The sequence below is a fragment of the Triturus cristatus genome, chromosome 10, assembly GCF_964204655.1.
Source record: "Triturus cristatus chromosome 10, aTriCri1.1, whole genome shotgun sequence".
Taxonomy (NCBI): Eukaryota; Metazoa; Chordata; class Amphibia; order Caudata; family Salamandridae; genus Triturus; species Triturus cristatus.
This window is the reverse complement of record NC_140593.1, coordinates 958,705,639-958,725,433: the sequence shown is the minus strand read 5'-3', so window position 1 is coordinate 958,725,433 and position 19,795 is coordinate 958,705,639. Positions and strand designations below refer to the sequence as shown.

The following is a 19,795-nucleotide window of genomic DNA, read 5'->3' as shown; positions in this document are numbered from 1 at the left end:
AGGGAGCGCATCCAACCAGTCCCCTGCCATGTCCGGCGATTCGAAGAAGAAAGTCCGATCCTCATACACCACACGTAGCCTGGCGGGGAAAAGCATGGCATATTTCAGGTCCATCTCCCTAAGCCGCCTCTTCACCCCCAGGAAACTCTGCCTTTGCTTCTGCACCATCTGGGTGAAGTCAGAATAAAAGCTCACAGAGGCATTCTGAAAAGGCACCGGGCCTTTCACCCTCGATGCTTGCAGGATAGCATCTCGGTCTCGAAAATTAAAGATCCGGGCGACAATCGGTCGCGGGGGGACTCCCACCTTAGGCCGTCCGCCAGGCACTCGGTGAGCCCGCTCAACCGCAAAAAACCTGCCGAGGCCCTTAGGCGCAAGATGGTTCACCACCAAGTCCTCGACGAGTAAATCCACGGAGAGCTCCTCCGAAGTTTCCGGGACCCCAATAAGGCGCACATTGTTGCGCCGGGCCCGACCTTCAAAGTCTTCGAGCCGGCGGGCGGAGAGGTCATTCGCGTAACTTGCGAACCTCAGCCTGGAGTTCCGAGACATCATCCGCGAGGCCAGTGGTCTTGAGATCCAGGGACCTGACCCGCTCATTGGTTTTGCCCAGGTCCGCGCGAATCAAGTTGACATCAACCAAAATCATGTCCACCTTGTGCGCCAGGGTCTCGAACTGTCGCCCAATCGATGATTGCATCCCCTCAATCGCCCCCTTGATGTCCTGCAATGATAACTCCGAGGCTGGGAATGGATCGGCCTTCTGTGCTTCCAGCGACTGTCCCGATCCACCAGGCGACCCCTTCTGCTGGGCATAGCGATCCATATTGTTGGATTGGATATAGCCTCCCCGCCTGGTAGCCTTAGACTTCGGCTTGTCAACCTCCGATTTGGCCGACATCTCGAACAGCAGGGCGGTCGGTGACAAAAAGACGTCCCTCGCTCAGCCAGAGGACACGGGGTCAACCAGGACTTCAACAGCCAGCCAGGGTCGAGTGCAGGTCTTCCAGATATCAGGGGATCGGCATGAAGCACTCCCGGGCCAGAGCAAGGAAAGGGCGAGAAAGCGAAAGTGAAAGTGCAGCGGCACCCGTCCGCCAGTTCACACCTTCCAAGGCCGCTGTTGTTCAATTAGTGGCCGGGCATCCTGCCAACGCGAGCCCCTGGCATCCTTCGGAGGTAGGCCGCAATCTTCCGCCATGCACAACTTCGGTTCCCGGTGGGCGATCTTGGCCCGGACAACGTCAATCGCCCCAGCTGTGACTCATCTGCAGGATTCCGTGCATGAAAAACAGGATTTAGGACAGGATAATTGCCGGAGGGCGCGAGGGTCTCGGGAGCTCAAGGCTCACGCGGCCATCTTGGTCAAGCGCTAGGCCGCCAGACTGTCATTCAGTATTTTGACGTACCCCCCCAAACCCAGGTGTAAGATGTTGCAAACATCAACAAGAAGCCTTGAGAATAAGGACACTTTAAAACTGGTTTTAGACTGTCAATGAATAGCTTTGAAGACCTTCGACCAACAAGTATGTGTAAAGAATTAGGTTATGGTATGAGGGAGTTGGAAACCCTACTCAAGCAACAACCACCACCTTGTCAGGGTAAACCACAAAAATCCTTAAATTATACCGAATTGATTAAGTGTTACTTACCTTCAGTAATGGATTATCTGGAAGACACTATATCTATCTGCAGATTCCTTACCTTACAATTTCCCCAGGCATCAGGCTGGATCTGGAAGATTTTGCGTGAGCAGTACCCCTGCACACCAGTTGGTGGCTTCAAATTGACTCTGCGTCCATCGTCGACAGCATCTGCGGCGAAAGTGACATCACGGTACCTATTTAGGCACCACCCAGACGCACGGACGTCCGATCTTTTCATGACTTTCCACACCAGAAGCATGGAGCCATGAAAAACACTGACCACTGGTGTCAAAATTAGGCTCCTGAAAGGGGTCATCCCTGTCCCTGGAAATCTTTTCCCAGAGCGGGGAGGATGGATGGGTTGGTAAGGAATCTGTGGCTATATATAGTCTCTACCAGATAATGCGTTGCCCAAGGTAAGTAACTTATTTATCTGATAAACTTCTAGCCGCAGATTCCTTACCTTAAAATAGATACCAAGCAATACCATCCCAGGAGGAGGGGCTGCAAGCCAATTTCAAATGAGAAAGTCCTGCAGGACCGAACGGGCAAAGTTTCCATACCTGCGGACTTGACTGTCCAGACAGTAATGTTTTGTGAACGTGTGCAAGGAAGCCACGTTGCTGCCTGGCAGATATCCAGGATTGTACATATGTGGTGGTGAGATGCACACCTTTGTACTCTTGTTTTATCAATCTTTTTTTAACTCTGTTTATCTGCTTCAGACCTATTATGGCGTGCAATGTGAGATACGCGCTCCGTCCAATTGCGCTTGCAAATTAGAAACGAATACACAGGGACCCAGTTAGATCCCTTTACACGCAGCACAGCCTTGCCCATCACTCCAATTAATCCAATAAATCAAGTTTGTCAATATATTTTCTTCAATTTATATACTCTTTAATACTGTTCCTTTTCTTCTTTTTCCATTTTTAATCGATTTATTTTATCCATGCCAGAATTTGCTCCAAGAATAATTACAAACAGGAGGGGTTTCCACATGTCACGACTTTATTTACCAATGCACCCAATACATTTCGGGAAAAAGGATTTCCCTTCGTCAGGGGTATCTATAACAAACCCATAAACACAATTGGAATTCCGAGTGCTAACTAAGTTGAGGCCACTTTCGCTCTGGTGGAATGAGCTTGCAAACCTTCAGGAGGTTGCTTCTTTTCCAGTGCGTAGCAGATTTTGAGGCACAACACGACCCATCTCGAGATGGCCCACTTCTGCACTGTATGACCTTTTTTCACATCAACATACCCCACGAAGAGTTGGTCCTTGTGTGAGGTCAAGGTATAATGATAACGCTCAGGTCTAGACAGTGGAGTCTCTCCTCTTCTTTAGAGAGATGTGAAGGAGCGAAAGGTGATTGCTTGGCCTGCATTAAAAGGAGTGACCACTTTTGCCAGCGAGTGCCACCTTAAAAACTAAAGAGCGCAAAACTGCTGAAATTGTGTATTCTCAGCCGTGGTGAACAGATCTAACCAAGACTCTACCCACTGCCAAAAGAGACCTTGCACAACCTCCATATGGAGATGCCATTCGTGATCCGCTAGGCATCGTCAGCTGAGTTTGTCCGCACAGAGAATCTGCCAGATGTTGAATCGCCAGAGATATGCCACGGTGTAACAGCCATGTCCCGAGATGTAGGGCCTCTTGACAAAGGGTCCACGACCCCACCCTGTCCTGTTTGGCGCAGTACCACATGGCGGTGGTGTTGTCCGTGACCACTTGTACCATCCTTCCCTTGATGGAGTGTAGAATGGTTTTCAATACCAGTCGGATGTGCTGATGTGGAGTTCGGATTCCACCAGAGTCCTCTGATCTCCACCTCTTTCAGATGGCCGTCACATCCTAGGAGTAACACATCTGTCATTACAGCGAGATCTGGTTGGGGATGGCGGAGGGGTTTGCCTTTGACCCAATCACAGTTTATTAGCGACCGCTGCAAATACTTCACAGCCCCCTCCGACCAGGTTAGAGATGTTCCCCCAGATGCTGCGACCACTGCCACTGACACTTCAGGTCCCACTGCAGAACATACATATGCCATCTAGCATGTGTTACCAGCAGGATGCAGGAGGCCATGAGGCCCAGCAGCTTCATAGTCAGACTCACCGAGTCTGAAATATCGGTATCATAGCCTAAATATCCTGGACTAATTACTCAGGAGGATAAGCCCGAGACAGCACCGTGTCCAGAACAGCTCAGATGAAAGGGAGCGTCTGAGAGTCAGGTGTGACTTAGGCATCTTCATAGTGAACTCCAGGGACTGCAGAAGGTTTGCCGTAGTCTAAAGGTGGGAGACAACAGCCTGGGTCGAGCTCGCCTTCAACAACCATTGGTCAAGATAGGGGATGAGTGGCACCCCTTCTCTCGGCAGATGAGCTTCAACCACCGCCATCCCCTTGGTTAACACCAGAGGGGCGAAGGCAAGACCAAAGGGGAGCACAGTGAACTGAATGTGCTTGTGGCCTACTGTAAACCGCATATAGCACTGATGGGCAGTCAGGACAGGAATATGAAAATAGGCATCATGCAAGTCCAACGTTACCATCCAGTATCTTGGATCCTGGGCAGGCAAGACTCAAGCCAATGGAGCATTTTGCATTTCTCCTTCTTGAGGAAGAGATTGAAAATTCGGAGATCGAGGATAGGACGAAGGCCCATATCCTTTTTGGGAACCAGAACGTACCAGGAATAACAACCACAGCTTACTTCTGACACCGGAACCCTCTCTATGGCTCACTTGGCCAAGAGAGCTGTGAACGCCTTGTGAAGAAAGGACAGATTATCCTCCGTCAGCCAGTCCTAAAATAGTAGCAGGGGGAGGGGAAGAGTAGACTCAAAAGGGAGGGATTAGCCCCTTCGGATAATCTGCAAAACTCACCTGCATGATGTTATGGACAGCAAGTGGAGCAGGAGATGACAAATCCTGCCACCAACTGGGTGCTCATGGTGGTAGATGGGCAGACTAGGTGGGTTTGGAGGCTGTTGCAGTAGGGGGTAGCGGACTGGGCAGACTGCTGGCCACCTGACCCATGAGATCTGTGTGATCTGTGGGTACCATGCCCTCAGCCATGCAAAGGCTGGGGAGCCTGTGCGGCGCGGTAGCTGGGCAGGATTTGGTGTGACTGGAAGTCCCTTCTATAGTCACGAAAGGAGCGAAAGGCAGATTCAGGTGGATGTGGGGCTGCAAACAGGCCTAAGAACCTGGCCGTTGTACGAGATATACTCAAAGCGTTCAACTGCCAAATCTGCCTTTTTTCCAAAGAGACGGGTGCCATCGAAGGACATGTGCATAAGGGAAGCTTGGACATCTCCTGAAATGCCAGTTGTCCTCAGCCAGGTGTGGCACTTAAGGGTCACTGTTGTGGAAACCACTCTGCCTAGCAAACTTTGTTGCGTCTCTCCAGTGGGTGACAGCTTGGGAGAGTACAGCCATTGGCCTTCTCCAGAACCTGTAGCAGCACTTGTGCAACCGTATCCCACAAAGTGTGGGAATTACGGCCTAAAAGGCATGCATTGTTCACGGCCCACAATGCCAGGCTGGTGGAAACAAACAGTCTTCCATAAAGAACCCAGTCTCTTGGATTCCGATCCAGGGGAGCGGTAGGGAAAGCACTTTGGGATGTGAAGGTTTGGACCACGAAGCTCTCAGGGGTAGGTTGTTGCGGGAGGAAGTTTGGGTCCCCATGTGTGGGACAATGGCAGCTGTCAATCGTCCTATTCATAGGAGCCCCTGTGTTGGGTTTGGACCAGGCACCAAACAGCATCTCAGTGAGGGTGTCATTGAATGGGAGTTGAGGTTCCGACGTGGAGACTCCTGGTTGTAGCGCCTCTGTCAAGAGATTAATCTTGACTGCTACTGAAGATAGCTGAAGGTCAAGGAACTCAGCCGCCTTCCACACCACCATCGCGTAAGAAGCTTCCTCCTCCATAGTCACGGTAGGGGGAGAAAGCAGACCAGCATCTAGAGAAGTATTTAGGCCGCTGGCCTCAACCAGGTCACACCAGTCCACACTGCTCTTCCTTATAGGACTTGTATTGCAAAGGGGCCAGTGACCCCTCCCAGTTTTCCAGAAGCCTAGCCCACAAATATAAAGCTCAGCCTCATATCTAGAAAGCAAGGCTGCTGCCGGCGTTGGAGTCTGAGTCAGGCAATGCCCATCGAGCTCCGTGTCAGAGTCAGGGATGACAATGGGGATGGCACAGCTGGAGGGTGAAGGCCGTGACGGGAGAATCCGCATCGGGACCGGCACCAGGGAAGGTCGAGATGGTAAAACATGCATCGGCCAGGAATCAGGAATGGATCCCTGGGGACCCGGCGGAGCTGTGAGTGCATAACCTGTTGGGGCCCCTTCTGACCCCACAGAGCCTGAATGCGTGTTGACGTGGCCGGGCCACCAAAATATGTGGATCATGGCCACATACAACTCCTTTAATTGGGCGGTGGTCGTTCAGGCCTCCGGATATTCGAGGAGGCAAGGAGTCGGCCCAGGGGCAGGTTCCGGGGAATGTGGCCTAGAATGCAGAGGCTCCCTCGTCTTGTCCGCCGACAGATGAGAAGTTGAAGAGGACTTCAACTTCTTGTTCTTCTTCTTGACACTCCTACCCGAGTGTCCAGAGGACTTTGAATGGGACGAAGAGGACTTCGGGCTCCACAAACAGTCCCTGGACCTTCCCCTCGACTAGGACCTCTACTTCCGGGGAGTCGCATGAGCTTCATGGACCGCTCCCTCAAAGCCTTCGGGCCATGGCCCGGCAATTGGAGCATGACTGACAAGGTGTGGGTCCATAATCGACATCAGTCTGCGACGAGTGCCGCAGGGCTTAAAACCAAAATTGTGTAAAGACATCTCGACACACCAGGAGGTAAACCTCACAAACAGTAGCCAAAACGCCAATAAAGCCTGTCAAATACCAACAGAGATAGCTCTTCTCCAGATCCGCGCTGGCTGGTGCAAAAGGAAGATAACTGATATCAGCGCACCTGAGTGGCACCTACATAGGTTCCACAATCTCACTTCCAGCGCAGACGACGCGGACAACTGATGCGGAGCCGATCAACACCACCTACTGCCGTGCAGGGTTCTCATGAAAAATCTTCCGTATCCAGACTGATAATTAGATTGCAACCAGCCTGCCAGGATGACACTGCAAAATTATGATTTGTCAATTTTAATAGTGTTGACAATTTATGTGCAGTACATTTTTTACGCACTTTATTATTGTATTTAAACAATACTTAATGTTCTTTATTTATGGCTTTAACATTACATTACGGAGACTGTTCAACTAAACAAATCTTTCATAATGCACATCCAGGAGTAAGCTAGAAGTAGGATTACCAATGTGTATTAGGAGTAATCCAAAAATGCTTTCTGTCATTCAATTACTTTACTATTAATGAGAAAATAATTCAAGACAGATAGGACAAGAAGCTAGACATAAATGTTGTAGTCAACACTACAACAGCTTTGTGTGCACTAAGGTCTCAAAAACAATTAAGAAGCATCTCACACCTTACAGTCTTAGACGAGTAAATAGAATAAAATCAAAGCAAGAAAATCTCTGCTTTGGGAGTGAAAAGAAACTCATTCTTTCAAGCTGAAAGGGAAAGGAGAGCCAAGTTATGGAATATCGCGCCAAGTTACATTGCTGAGACTTTAGTTTCTTTTCTACAACATTTAAAAACTTGTCTCTTTACGTCCTAAGCCTTTTCTCCTGGGCTACATTGTCTAATTGTATTCTTTTGTTCTTTTTTTGTTTTTGCAGGTTCTGTATCATTCTGCCTTTTCTCATTGGGGTGGGCTCTCTTTGATCGTGTTTTGGAATTCTCTGATGCAGCGCCTTGATACCCTTGGGCTAAGAGCGTTTTATAAATCTCTTTTTCATTTCATTTCATTATGTAATGACTACAGAACTTTTACATCTAGTGTCTAAGAAAATCCCCACTTCAAGTGCAACAGCTTTGGGTACCCTTCAAGAGTTGGAGAATTAGTTGCAGCCAATGGATTTGTTTTTTAACTTAATGACTGGATCGACTTTGCTCCCCCTAGTTTTTTAGTCTATGAGTAAAGCGTTGCCATGGTCACCGTTTTGTAACCCTATGCTATTAGTGTAAGTTTTAATTCAACTTTGTGTAAAATAGTTAATCTTTGGCTGCTGCATTTACTCTGTACCTTCTATATACCTGGCACACCCTGGCACACCCTGCCCTCCACCTCAGGCAATCCGCATCGCTGACCTAATTCAACAAGGCTCTCAAGACCTGGCTCCTCGAATAATCCTTCACACCCAGAAGGACCAGCAGCCCGCCTAGAGATAGTCACGGGTGAGTAGTCGCGCTTTACAAACCCCAGACTGAATGATATACAATGTTACATTATAAAGATGTATTTAGGCTCAATTTGATATTAAAAAACACTGTAAATTAACATTTTGCTGTGGAATAATAAAAACATAGGTTAAAAAAGAAAATCTTTGCTCCAATAGCTTACCTTTTGACTATCCACAGAAGGCTTACTAAAAGGTATGCGATAGTGACCAACAAATACGCAAGTGGCAGGCTGTAGTTGTAGTTTGCATAGCTCACTATGTCCACTGTGTAATATCCATAAAACAAATACGTGGCTTCAAGAAAACCCTGTTGAAAGGGAAATAAACATGCAAAGTTTATGATGTTACACAGCAGGACATTTTCGCTAACACATGGCCACTGGATATTATTCTAATAGCTTTATGCAAGGCATGAGATGAGGCATCATAACCACAATATGGTATGCACACACAAAGTAGTGACTACCATAAAAACAAAAAAACACAAAGCTATGTCATTAGAGATTAAACCAATTTGATTCTGCTACTTGAATTGCAGATAGTCCGTATATATACCTTGACTTATAAATTAGATATATTAAGGTAATTCAACCTAATTTGATCAAATTTAGCCCATCATAGGTGTATGCCAGACCAAAGCTCCGATGATTAAAAAGTTTATCCACAAAGCAACTCCTCAAAATACAGCGGAATGTCTCATATTGCTTCTCAAGTGCTCACAAACTTGACGAGTCAACATTACTTGAATTTCCTGCTTGCTATAGGCACCAACAAGGATTCCTTCATTGGAACCATCATTAGCATCCTACTATGTAAGACTTCCCAGTTTGTTTTGGATTGGCTCTTTCCTTTCAGAAGTTTAACCTATTCAAGATAATTGGCACTCACTTCTCATCCCACTTTTCTCATGATGACCGCCCATTGATCGGAGGTCGAAAAGCCGCTGACTTCAGACTTGTATAGACTTTGCCCATTAATCCCAAGTCAAGAAATTATTAAAGGAGTCAAAAGTCAAATGTCTTTTTATTTGTGATGCACTTTTTCACTTTTAAGTCACACTGGGACTTTCTCCAAACGTGTGAGCACCTGATCACTCACAATGATTGCAATTTAAAAAGATGAATATATAATTGCATTGATATTCATGGAAATGGTTGAGTTTCTGAATTATTTACTCAAGTCACTGAATGACCAAAACTATGTATATATACACATTTTTTTTGTTTCTACTGTGGATAAAAACTGCATTTACAACAATAATCCAAAATTGGAGTTATAAATCAGTCTACAGTGAACCAATGTAGTTTAACATAATCTTGAGTGGGCATAGCCAGACCCCTCTACATCTATTCTAGAATATAACATTTGTAGTTAATGTTGTAGTATTACCCAGAGTAATTATAGCATGGCAGGTTCTAATACAAGATACTCATCTTAGTGGGAGCAGTTTTGACTTTGGGAAATTTACATGAGACGGTGGGATCAAGCCGAAAAGGGTGGGATCAGATTTCATTAATTCAGATGCCTACTGTTCCCTCAGAAAGGACTGTTAATCCAAAGATACACAGACGTCTCAAAATATTGTTGGAGTAAATCATGCTGTATTATAACAGGGCACAGAATACAAATGCATTACACGGAATGACAGGTACATGGGTGGTCTTCTCTAAGCACCACGGGATATACGCCTGAATACACACACTGTTCTTACACAAGACACACTTGGCAAATGGAGAAGAAATTTAACTTTTTGAAAAATGGAGGGGCTCTGTCAACACCACAAATCCGAGGGGTGCTCATACAGATTAGACTTGTGGTCCTTTTTTTGGTGAGTCATGTGGTGGTAGACTGGGAGGGGCTATGTGACAGTGCAAGGTTATTGAGATTGTGACCCACACTTGATTGTGTTTGTACAGCAAATGTAGCTCCCATGAATAGATTAATCAACATTACATTACCTCTTGATCCATTAACCCTCACACAATTGGGGATGCAAAGTTAATTGTGTTGCAGATGTTACACTGGGTAGATCTTTTCCTTCCTGTTGGTAATGGTAGTCCAGATGGACACAACTTTGGTGAGCAGAACTGTCTGGTCTCCAAAGACATCTAACAAGGTACTGTTCTTCCATTTCTTGTCTGGCCACCAGTGCACTGATTACCACCTGTCTTCAGTGCGCCGTTAGGTTAATGATGTACACTCTAAGTCTTTCTTGCGTGGAGGCAGTAAGTCCGCTCACTATAATTTACCAGTGGGAGTCCACACTCATTCTCACTTGCCAAACTGGGCCCGAGTCTACCTCCTCAATTGAGATAGCCCCCATCTTCTACTGCTTGCAGACAAAGTCAGCCTCAGCGCTGTGCTGAGAATTCCACTCCTGGCTTTCAGGATATTACCTCAGAGGTAAGGCTGGTTTGGTATTTGTACCACATACATATCTTCTCTCCATGTTAGTCACATTACTGCTGCTTCACATTTGAATCATTGTGCTAATAGATTTCAGTATTGAGCTTATTAAATAACAGTTTTTGTCAGTAAATACTTTAAAAGCGAACATTTGGGGACAGGGCTGTGCATCCATATTTGTGAATTCACAAGTGCACCAGTAACATTACTTTAAGTTACTAGAACAGAGATGTGTTTGTAACCAGAAACGCAAGTGAATTCTTACCGTGCCTGAAAGAAGGTCAATGATGTAATTGTAAAAATAAGTAAGTCCCCTGCTGCCAACAATGTACACAGTACATACAGGGTCTGTAAAAGATTAAACAAGTTAATGAAATCTAAGCTCATCTAAAAGAAAAGAAAATTCATCATTGCAATAACTACTTGAGCACTGTTACAACAAAGCTACTGATAAGACATGATTATACAAGAAGCTCAATTTTAATGCAGGACTATAGACTCAGCATGTATTAATGAAGGTTTTTCGACAGCCATTATCAAGACATAAAGCATAGATCTGAATTAGTGGTCAAGGGACAAAATACTTTTATGAACTGTGCACGTCAGTTAAGCTTTAGTACTCAATGCGCATGAAGCACTTATTGGATAAAACAGCAGAAAACTATGCATTAACATTTTGATTCTAGAGAATAACACTATACTAAAATAAATTATCAAACTTTACCTGCATTGTAACCAATGTTGCTGCTGTTAAAAATTCCATGTCTGGAAATGACGATAGGGAGGGTGATAAAGGCAAACATCATAATAAATATAATAAAATTCAAAAACACTAGGAAACGCAAAAATGAGAAGTAAGATTGTATTCCAGTTCCGAATTTCCCTGAAAGAAATAATAACAATTATGAAGGATAAAAAATAATACAATCAAATGTTATATATTCAACGTTAGTTTCAAACAAATCACTATCACACAGTGTTGTCTATTTTTACCGGCTGCTATTTTATTGAAAATAAACAAGCTGGCCTTTTCAAAAATGGTTGATATAACTGACTTTGTAACAGGACAATTACACATTGTGGAAGGTGACCAGTGAACACTGTCATAATATCGGATTCATTTTTTCTAAAATATTGTTCAGTAATGCTAGGAAAATATATTGCTGCGCTGAAAAAAATAAATGCTTTCGACAAAGTCTAGAACAAAACAATGTTATAGTGGTATACTGAAAAAAGGAGAAGTGAGGGGGTTTATCTGGGGTGTGCTAGAAACAGAGCAAATTTTATTAATTTAAAAAAAATATACAAAACGATATTAAAAAAAGAACCTATCATGCAGACCTATGGCCTCCTCTCCAATTCACGGAGTACTACCTCTGTTTCTGGTGCAGAAAGAGGGATCAGAGAGTTTGCGTAAACATCACAGGATGAAGTATATGATTTTATAAAAGAGGGTGATGATATGCTTTTTTTCTATACACTCTGGACAAACACTACATGAAATCATCTAGGGGTGTGTGCATGTGTATACAAATGGTCATCTGTGCACTTATATGCACACTAAATACAAAATACACTGTGCACAATAATAGTCATCATTAAAGTATGAAGAACTTTGGTTATTTTGAAAAGATATCACTTTGTATATCTTTTTTCAATATTGATGAGAGATGGTAATATAGCAAATGGATATTTTAATTGTCCTATGGCCAACAAAAAGTAAAAAGATAGCTTTAGCATGCTTTGTTTAGCCCCATCAAGTCTACGGTTCCATCAATGGTGGTTTAGCCCTTAGGTGCATAGGCTGCCTTACTCAACCCATGGGAAGCCATCAAACCTAATAAAATAAAAATTGACACAAAGTACAGGCGCTGGGAGATTGTGCATTACCTGGAGCATATTGTTTTCATAGTGGTGTGGTGTATGAGTTTGATAGTGCACTGTTGGAATGCATGAAGTGTGGAAAGGTGGAGTTTGTTATAGTTCAATCAAGTACTATATGAGATGTATTTGCTTTGAAAAATGTATATTACTTTGAAGTAGAATTTTTGTAAATTAAGTATTTTGTTAGGCAAACTGTGAATATAGTTGCTCCTTGCAATAAGCAAGGCCAACGTGACTGCCAAATTTTGAGAGCCTTGTATATCTACCATACTGAGCGTTGTTTTTGCATGGATCCTACGAAGCTTAAGCAAAACTGGATATAAGCATAAGATACATTTCGAGGTTTCTTCTGCAGAACCTACATACATATGTTGAGCGACTGGACGATCTCCATACGCCATCAAATTGCTTAAATGGCATTGGTTTTCATAACCCTAATGGCCCAGAAGGTCTCTCTGAATCCAGAAAGTATGAGCCATTGTTCTAGCCATTAACGTTATGGAGTAACCACCAGTTGAAGTTGTGATCCACCTTTTATTATTTATGTAGGAGTTTTTCAAAGCACTACATGTCATGTTGGTCACTTTTCTGGATTCACGGAGACCTTCTGGGCCAATAGGGTTATGAAAACCAATGGTCTCCTGGACCAACTAGGGCTGCAAGAATGTGATTAGGGGCACCTTAGTGGTGTAAGACATAAAAAGCAGGTTCACCACTCTCTGTAACAGATTGAGCAACACCTCAATCTTGCTTCTCCATGGCAGCTGGGTTGGGGGAACCCCACAACTTCAGGAAAGCCCCTATTGTTTAGCTGTTCTTTTGAAGTCCTGCTAGTCAGCTGAGACTTGAGAATTTCCAGGAAAAAGGGCGCACTGTGGAAGGAGAATTGAAGTGATGCAGAATATCTAGTTCTAATTCAATGTCTTCTGATCCTGCACTGGTGAACAGGCATCCTCAGTGCTAGCCAATGCCAAACAGACAAAATTCAGGGGTGGGGAATTCCTATCTCCCGACGCCCGAGACATCTAGATTTCTTACAAGGGCAAGAGGTTTTAATTTCTAACTTGTCCAAAGGACAAGTAGACAGGCTTACGGTAATCTGATACACAGCAGTTTAACCCTCTTGGTCACAGCCAGTTAATAAGGAGCTCTGAGCAGTTCATTGGCAGTAAAAGGGTCAATTCAAAAGCTGGGGCCTGCACTTTAATTTCACCAGAGCAGAACAACAACATGATTGAGCTGAGCTCAAAGTTGCAGCTCCATATAAAACATCGACAGCACTGTCAGGTAAGAGTCATTTTGCTTTCTCCCCGAGGCTTCCAGGCCCTCCTCTGGCCCTTTCCTTTCAGCATAAGATGCAGCTCCAGAACACTCACATCACTGGAATGTAAGAGGCTGGGCCTCTTGGCTCATGCTCCGACTTTAACCTTGTGACCCTCCTGTCTTTTATTCTGTGCTTAAGATCCCTCCTGCTCTCGCCTCCGGGGGCCTACAGTAAAGCCCATGCTTTCTCTTCTCTTGCAGCCCCTGCACAACCCTCCTTTGCAATTTGCCTTTCCTGTGCACCTTATGTTTCACCCAGTGCCTGTACTTGCTAAACCCGCTCCCCTTGGCCTCTCATATTTTACCTAATCCAGGGCTTACATTAAAGCTCATTAGTTTACCCATGGGGAATTCATGCCATCCTCAGGCGCACCCTAATTTCTCTCCTTGCACTGGGCCTCTCCTCTCACTTTGTGCATGTACCAGGGGCATCTGAACACGCCACTGTAGCTAACAGCAGCTGTGGAGTTCTTGATGGGCATCTTCTTTCTACAGTTCCAGACAAAGGTTCATAATTTACTTGAAAGGGTTGATTGATATATACATGGATGGATATAAGGATGGATGGATGGAAGAGCGAAAGGATGGATGGAAGAGCGAAAGGATGGATGGAAGAGCGAAAGGATGGATGGAAGAGCGGAAGGATGGATGGAAGAGCGGAAGGATGGATGGAAGAGCGGAAGGATGGATGGATGAGTGAAAGGATGGATGGATGAGTGCAAGGGTGAATGGATGGATGTGGTGAAAGTGGATAGATGTGTGTGGATGGATGAGTGAAAGGGTGAATGGATGGGGTGAAAGTGGATGGATGAGTGAAAGGATGGATGGATGAGTGAAAGGATGGATGGTTGAATGGGTGGATCAATGGATGAGAGAGTGAAAGGATGGATGGTTGAATTAAAGGGTGGATTAATGGATGAGAGTGAGTGAAAGGATGGATGGTTGAATAAAAGGGTGGATTAATGGATGAGAGAGAGTGAGTGAAAGGGTGAATGAATGGGGTGAAAGTGGATGGATGGATGGAAGGATGGATGGCTGGGTGGATTTGAAGATTGATTGATGGGTGGGTGGAAGGATGTGAAGATTGATGGGTCGGTGAAAGGATGTGAAGATTGATGGGTGGGTGAAAGGATGTGAAGATTGATGGGTGGATGGATGGATGGATGGATGGATGAGTCAAACGGTGGATGGATGGATGAGCCAAACGGTGGATGGATGGATATGAGTGAAAGGGTGGATGGATTTGAGTGAAAGATGGAAGAGCAAAAGGATGGATGGATGAATGGAGGGATGAGTAAAAGGGTGGATGGATTTGAGTGAAAAGGAGGATGATGGGGTGAAAGACGGAAGAGCAAAAAGAAGAATGGTGGGATGAGTGAAAGGGTGGATGGATTTGAGTGGGATGAGGAGGAAAAGATGGAAGAGCACAAGGATGGCTGGATGGAGGGATGAGTGAAAGAGTGGATGGAGGGGGTGAAAGTGGATGGATGGATAAGTGGAAGGAGGGATGGATGAGTGTGAATGATAGATTTGGAGCTGGAAGGAAAGGTTTGGCCAGGGGTGTTGTGAACCACTCACTTTAGCAGCTACAGCGGGTTGGAGCTCTTGATGAGCCTCTTCTGTCTGGAGCTCGGCAGACAAAAGCCCATAAGTAACGTGTAAGGATGAGTGAGTGGATGGATGCGAGTGAAAGGCTGGATGAGTGACAGGGATGTTGGATGGACGATGGATGTGTTGATGAAGGAAAGGGTGAAAAGATAGATGGGTTGCAGGGTGGATGGATCAGTAAACGAAAAGATGGATGAGTGAAAGGGTAAATTGATGGATGAGAGGAAGAATGGGTGAGCGAAAAGATGGACGGATGGATGGCTCTGTTTGGGGATGGATGGGTAGATTTGGATATGGATGGGCGGATGGATGGATTGACAAGCAGAATGGTGAAAGGCTGATTAAAGAATGAATGGAAGCTAATGTAAAGGTGAAATGTTAGATATCAGTGGGTGAATGAAAGGATAAATGTGTAGGTCTGCTGAAAAGAGGCAAAATACGGAAATCACTAGTTTTCAAATCCTCCTATACTACGAGCCTGACATAACCAGAGAGGCTATTATCCGAGCTCTTCTATAATGAGTGCTGCCATTATTTGACGGTGCACATCAAGGCACCAAAGGGACAAGTGGATTTTGTACAGGACATGTAGATTTATGAAGCTACCTGTCCCATGGACAAGTAGATATTTTACTAAATTCCACACCCCTGAAAATACTAGCTAAAGGGGGCGGTACTTAAAGCTCTCAACTGGTCATGGTGGGCTGACAGAACTAATTAGAGGGTCTGCTTTATTTAAAAGTGTAAATGTTCCTCTGAGACTGGAGAAGCATTAATTTGCTAGCCAGATTTTGCGGTTTTCAAGCCCAGTGTCCACGTGTAAGAATATTCTGACAGTCTGTGGTATTTATGACCAGAGGAAAGGAGCACTCTACCCCAACCATTCGACTCTCAACATTCAACCTCCACATTCCACATGCACAAGACATTGCAAGCTGGGGCGAAGCAGGGATACCCGACACAACTAGCAACAGCAACACAAACCTATACAACTTATAAAGGACACAACACGGTCTAAGGCCTTAGCCTCTACCAGCAGCACTGTTATCCCTTTGCAGAGGGAAATGTCCACATCCAAGGAAACAAGAGTTAGGAGGAGTTTCAACCAGACAAGAGAAACCTACGCCAAAGAACAAACCAACCCCAGGGACTACAGACCTACACCAGCAGGTTTACTGAAAAGGGAAAAAAAAAGGTTTCCAGTAGAAGGACAGGAAAATGTATGCTCAGGCTGGGATGTCCACAATGGATAAGAGAAACTTCGAGCCACTGGTGAAGCAGGCATACACGGGGTCCAATGGATCCCGATCATACAAGCATCTATAAAACAGACGTGTTGAAGGCAAAGATTCTTAATTATTGAAACTGCAGACAACTCTTAAACGGGAGAGATGGTAGGTTCCCCACAGTAGTACAGGTAAAAGGACCTGTGCCTTGGACTAGAATCACACCGCTAACATTGTCAGTAACCAAAGACATTGGTTAGAGAGGGTGTAACAAGCTCAGAAATGGAGTATAATCTGCGTGTCTTCTCCGATGTCAACGAAAATGGAAAACAAAGACTGCACCTGCAGAGGGCTCACATGGTTGTGAAGTTCAATGCGTGAAAATCACACGGCTGTCTAAGAAATGCACAAGAGCAAAGTGGCATGGCTTCGCGAATCTTTACAGAGGCATTTTGTCTCCACAGAGATTAGTTCAAGGGAAATGGTTTTTAAAGAAAACATCACTGCAATACATTCTAGTAAAAAAACAACAGGGAAACATACACAATATAACAACCATACAAATGCAAATATTTTCTATCATCACGCAATTTTGCCAACTTGTAGAGTTACATGGCTATAATTAAAGCGCATTTATAAAATCACAGTGACAAGTGTAATTCCCACTTGAGAATGTATAGAAGTGGGTGTTCCTTATGCGGCAAGATATTCTGTTGACCCAAATCAAATCCGGATGTTCAGCCATTCTGTCCTTTTAAAAATTATCACACCCTGGTTTTGGTGCAAACCTGTCTGGGCACCAACAGTGTGTGGATAATGTGGAAAAGACATTTGGAAACAGAAATTTGAATTATGATCCTGTAACAGTTAACGGCACGATGCTTACAGGGGTGTTTTTCTTTACTGAAGCCTACTGTGGAAACTGACCACAGGCATACAGTATTCTGTAAACTTGTTGCATTACAGTTTCTTTGATGGATTTTAATATTGCAAATAAAAGATGCAAAATAGAGACACATGCGTTTTAGCACCTTCTATGCTGCGAATGTCATGTCTCCAAAGCTGTAGATGAGAGAGCAGTTCCTGCGCCTCTTCTCCACATCTTCTCCAAGTCTTCCCTCGGTTTGCTTTCCATTGTTCCCAACCTGTTGTATTTTTAGACTGAGCTTCCCTAAGCTCCCTAAATCAAAATAAAGCAAACATTTGGGAGAACAAATTAATATTTCGAACAACTCCAATGCACTTACTTACACCATGTATAAAATCATGAACAGGGTGAAAGGAAGACAATAGGTGCAATAAAGTTAAACAGCTAACAACTAGTAGACCCAAGCTTGCCCATCAATTACGTACACGCCTAATCTCACCAACTCATCTGTATCTGGCAAACATATGCTGCCTAGAAGAAAAGAAAATTATACCAGAGCAGAACCGGATGGCCTCGCTATGCAATAAAGCCTATGAACAAATTATTATGGGGGACTATACAAAAACCAAATCTTGTTAAAAATGAACATCAAGGAAACCCTGCCACGCTCTAGGAGCAGCCAGAAAAAACCTACAACAAAGTAAGTGTTTCAAAGTGTGAAGCAAAGCAATCCTACTGAGGATTTGAACCTCTTCCACCATTCACGTGCTTCCCAACCACTCCTTCATCCATAAAGTTGCATATGTTGCGCCAGCAAATAACGTACAAAACTACCTCATCAGCGACCTAAGCAGAAGAGAGCAGAAACACAAGGAGGCTTCTTTGAAACAGTGATAAAGCCATCCAGTACATAGCCCTTGAGTTGTGTGTTGCTGTGGAGGGTGCCATAGTTAATGTCTTACTTGTCTGTGCAAAAGCATATGTATTTGCCCTATAGTGCTGCTTCATGAATTCCCAGCTAGACTACAGAAGGACCAAGGTATCACAGCAAGATATGCCGTACGTGTGGAAATGAAGAGAGAAAGAGAGCCCCCCGTTAAAGAACGCCAAAACTATAAATAAAGGGAAAAGGCAAATTGACCCACCACCAATGTCTCAGCAAAATCTCCTCTTGCATCCAAACAGAACTCTCAGCTGTGTCACGCTCTTCCTATATACCCCACACCAAGTGCACAAGAGGGACTGGGCAGACGCTTTGCAGTATAGGCCCCTTGATAATGTAACAGTCCCCCTTCCGCCACACCGTGGGCCACCCTCTGTGTTCACATTTACTAACCGTAACTTTCTTTTTTCTTGAATACTGACAGCATGTTCCCTCAGTGGTCGGAGGTCGAGCATCTGATTTGCTTCTTCATAATTACTTGTTTTATTACTACGAGTACTGCTTCGGCGTCTCTGAGATCCTTGGTAGGAAGTTGTCCGTCTCAGAATGGACTGATAACTAGGCAATTCATGTAAGAGAGAACCAGTCTGCTGATAATTACTTCCCTCTGGTAGAAAGACCTCTAGAAAAGAAATAAAAAAGGGAAAGGTGAAAAGGGTGCTGTTAAAAATCCCAAAATTAAATTGATACAGATAAATAAAAGATATGAACATTTTAACCCTCTTGAGGCACATGTATTTTCTTTTCTTCAGAGTGTTATATTGCACCAACTCGACCCAAAAGTATCACAGCGCTTTACATGAGCACCAGTTGCGTTACACGGGGAGATTAAGTGATTTGCCCGGAATCACAGGATGTTGAGCGCCCCTGCCGACACTCGAACCCGTTTCCCCTGCTTCGAGGTAGACCGCTCTAGCTCTAAGGCCACATCCTCTCCCCCAAATGATTTGATCCCCAGTGGCAGCTACTGTTATGTAATATGTTTACGAAAACACAGTTATCAGAACAGGCGCTATTTCACGCTCTATTGACAAGTTTACAAAAAACATGTGTTAGAAGAAATATTGTGAAAATAGGTATTATTTTTATGTAAACGCCCTACAGTGGTGAGTTACAAGATAGATATATAGACAGACAGACTTACAGGACAACAGAGAAAAATCCGATCTATATAAATGAGTCAAAGTTGAGAAAACATGCTGTTAATATCAGCAACAGATGGGGTGGGATAGGAGGACATAACGGGGACAGTGCACACTGTTTAGCAGCACAGCTGAATGTTAAATTGTTTTTGTGAAAGAATAACATGGTGACCTGCTCGCCAGTTGAATAAACACTATAGTCATGCAGTAACGGAGTCAAAAGGTGATTTATGGTTGCAATATAGAAGTCAATTTCTTATGTCTTGATTCAAAGGGAATGTGAACAAAAAGTTCTTATAACATTCACATTCCAAAGAGATGTACAATTCTGAGTTTCAGCAACTCTGGGGACAGTTATCCAAGTAAGGAAAGGTATGCCGTCAGCATCCCTTTTAGGCCTG

General features: G+C 44.4%; 1 protein-coding gene across 2 annotated transcripts in view; it reads right to left on the bottom strand.

The window, feature by feature from the left end:
• TMC7 (transmembrane channel like 7) overlaps positions 1 to 19,795 on the bottom strand; it is a 261,682-nt gene that overhangs the window by 166,402 nt on the left and 75,485 nt on the right. For both annotated transcript variants that reach the window (XM_085628843.1, XM_085628844.1), the window contains exons 2-6: positions 18,646 to 18,874; positions 17,473 to 17,621; positions 11,125 to 11,283; positions 10,666 to 10,748; positions 8,156 to 8,301 (exon numbers count right to left, since the gene is read on the bottom strand). In XM_085628843.1, coding sequence (XP_085484969.1) covers positions 8,156 to 8,301; positions 10,666 to 10,748; positions 11,125 to 11,283; positions 17,473 to 17,621; positions 18,646 to 18,874 — 766 coding nt within the window. The remainder of the gene's footprint in view (positions 1 to 8,155; positions 8,302 to 10,665; positions 10,749 to 11,124; positions 11,284 to 17,472; positions 17,622 to 18,645; positions 18,875 to 19,795) is intronic.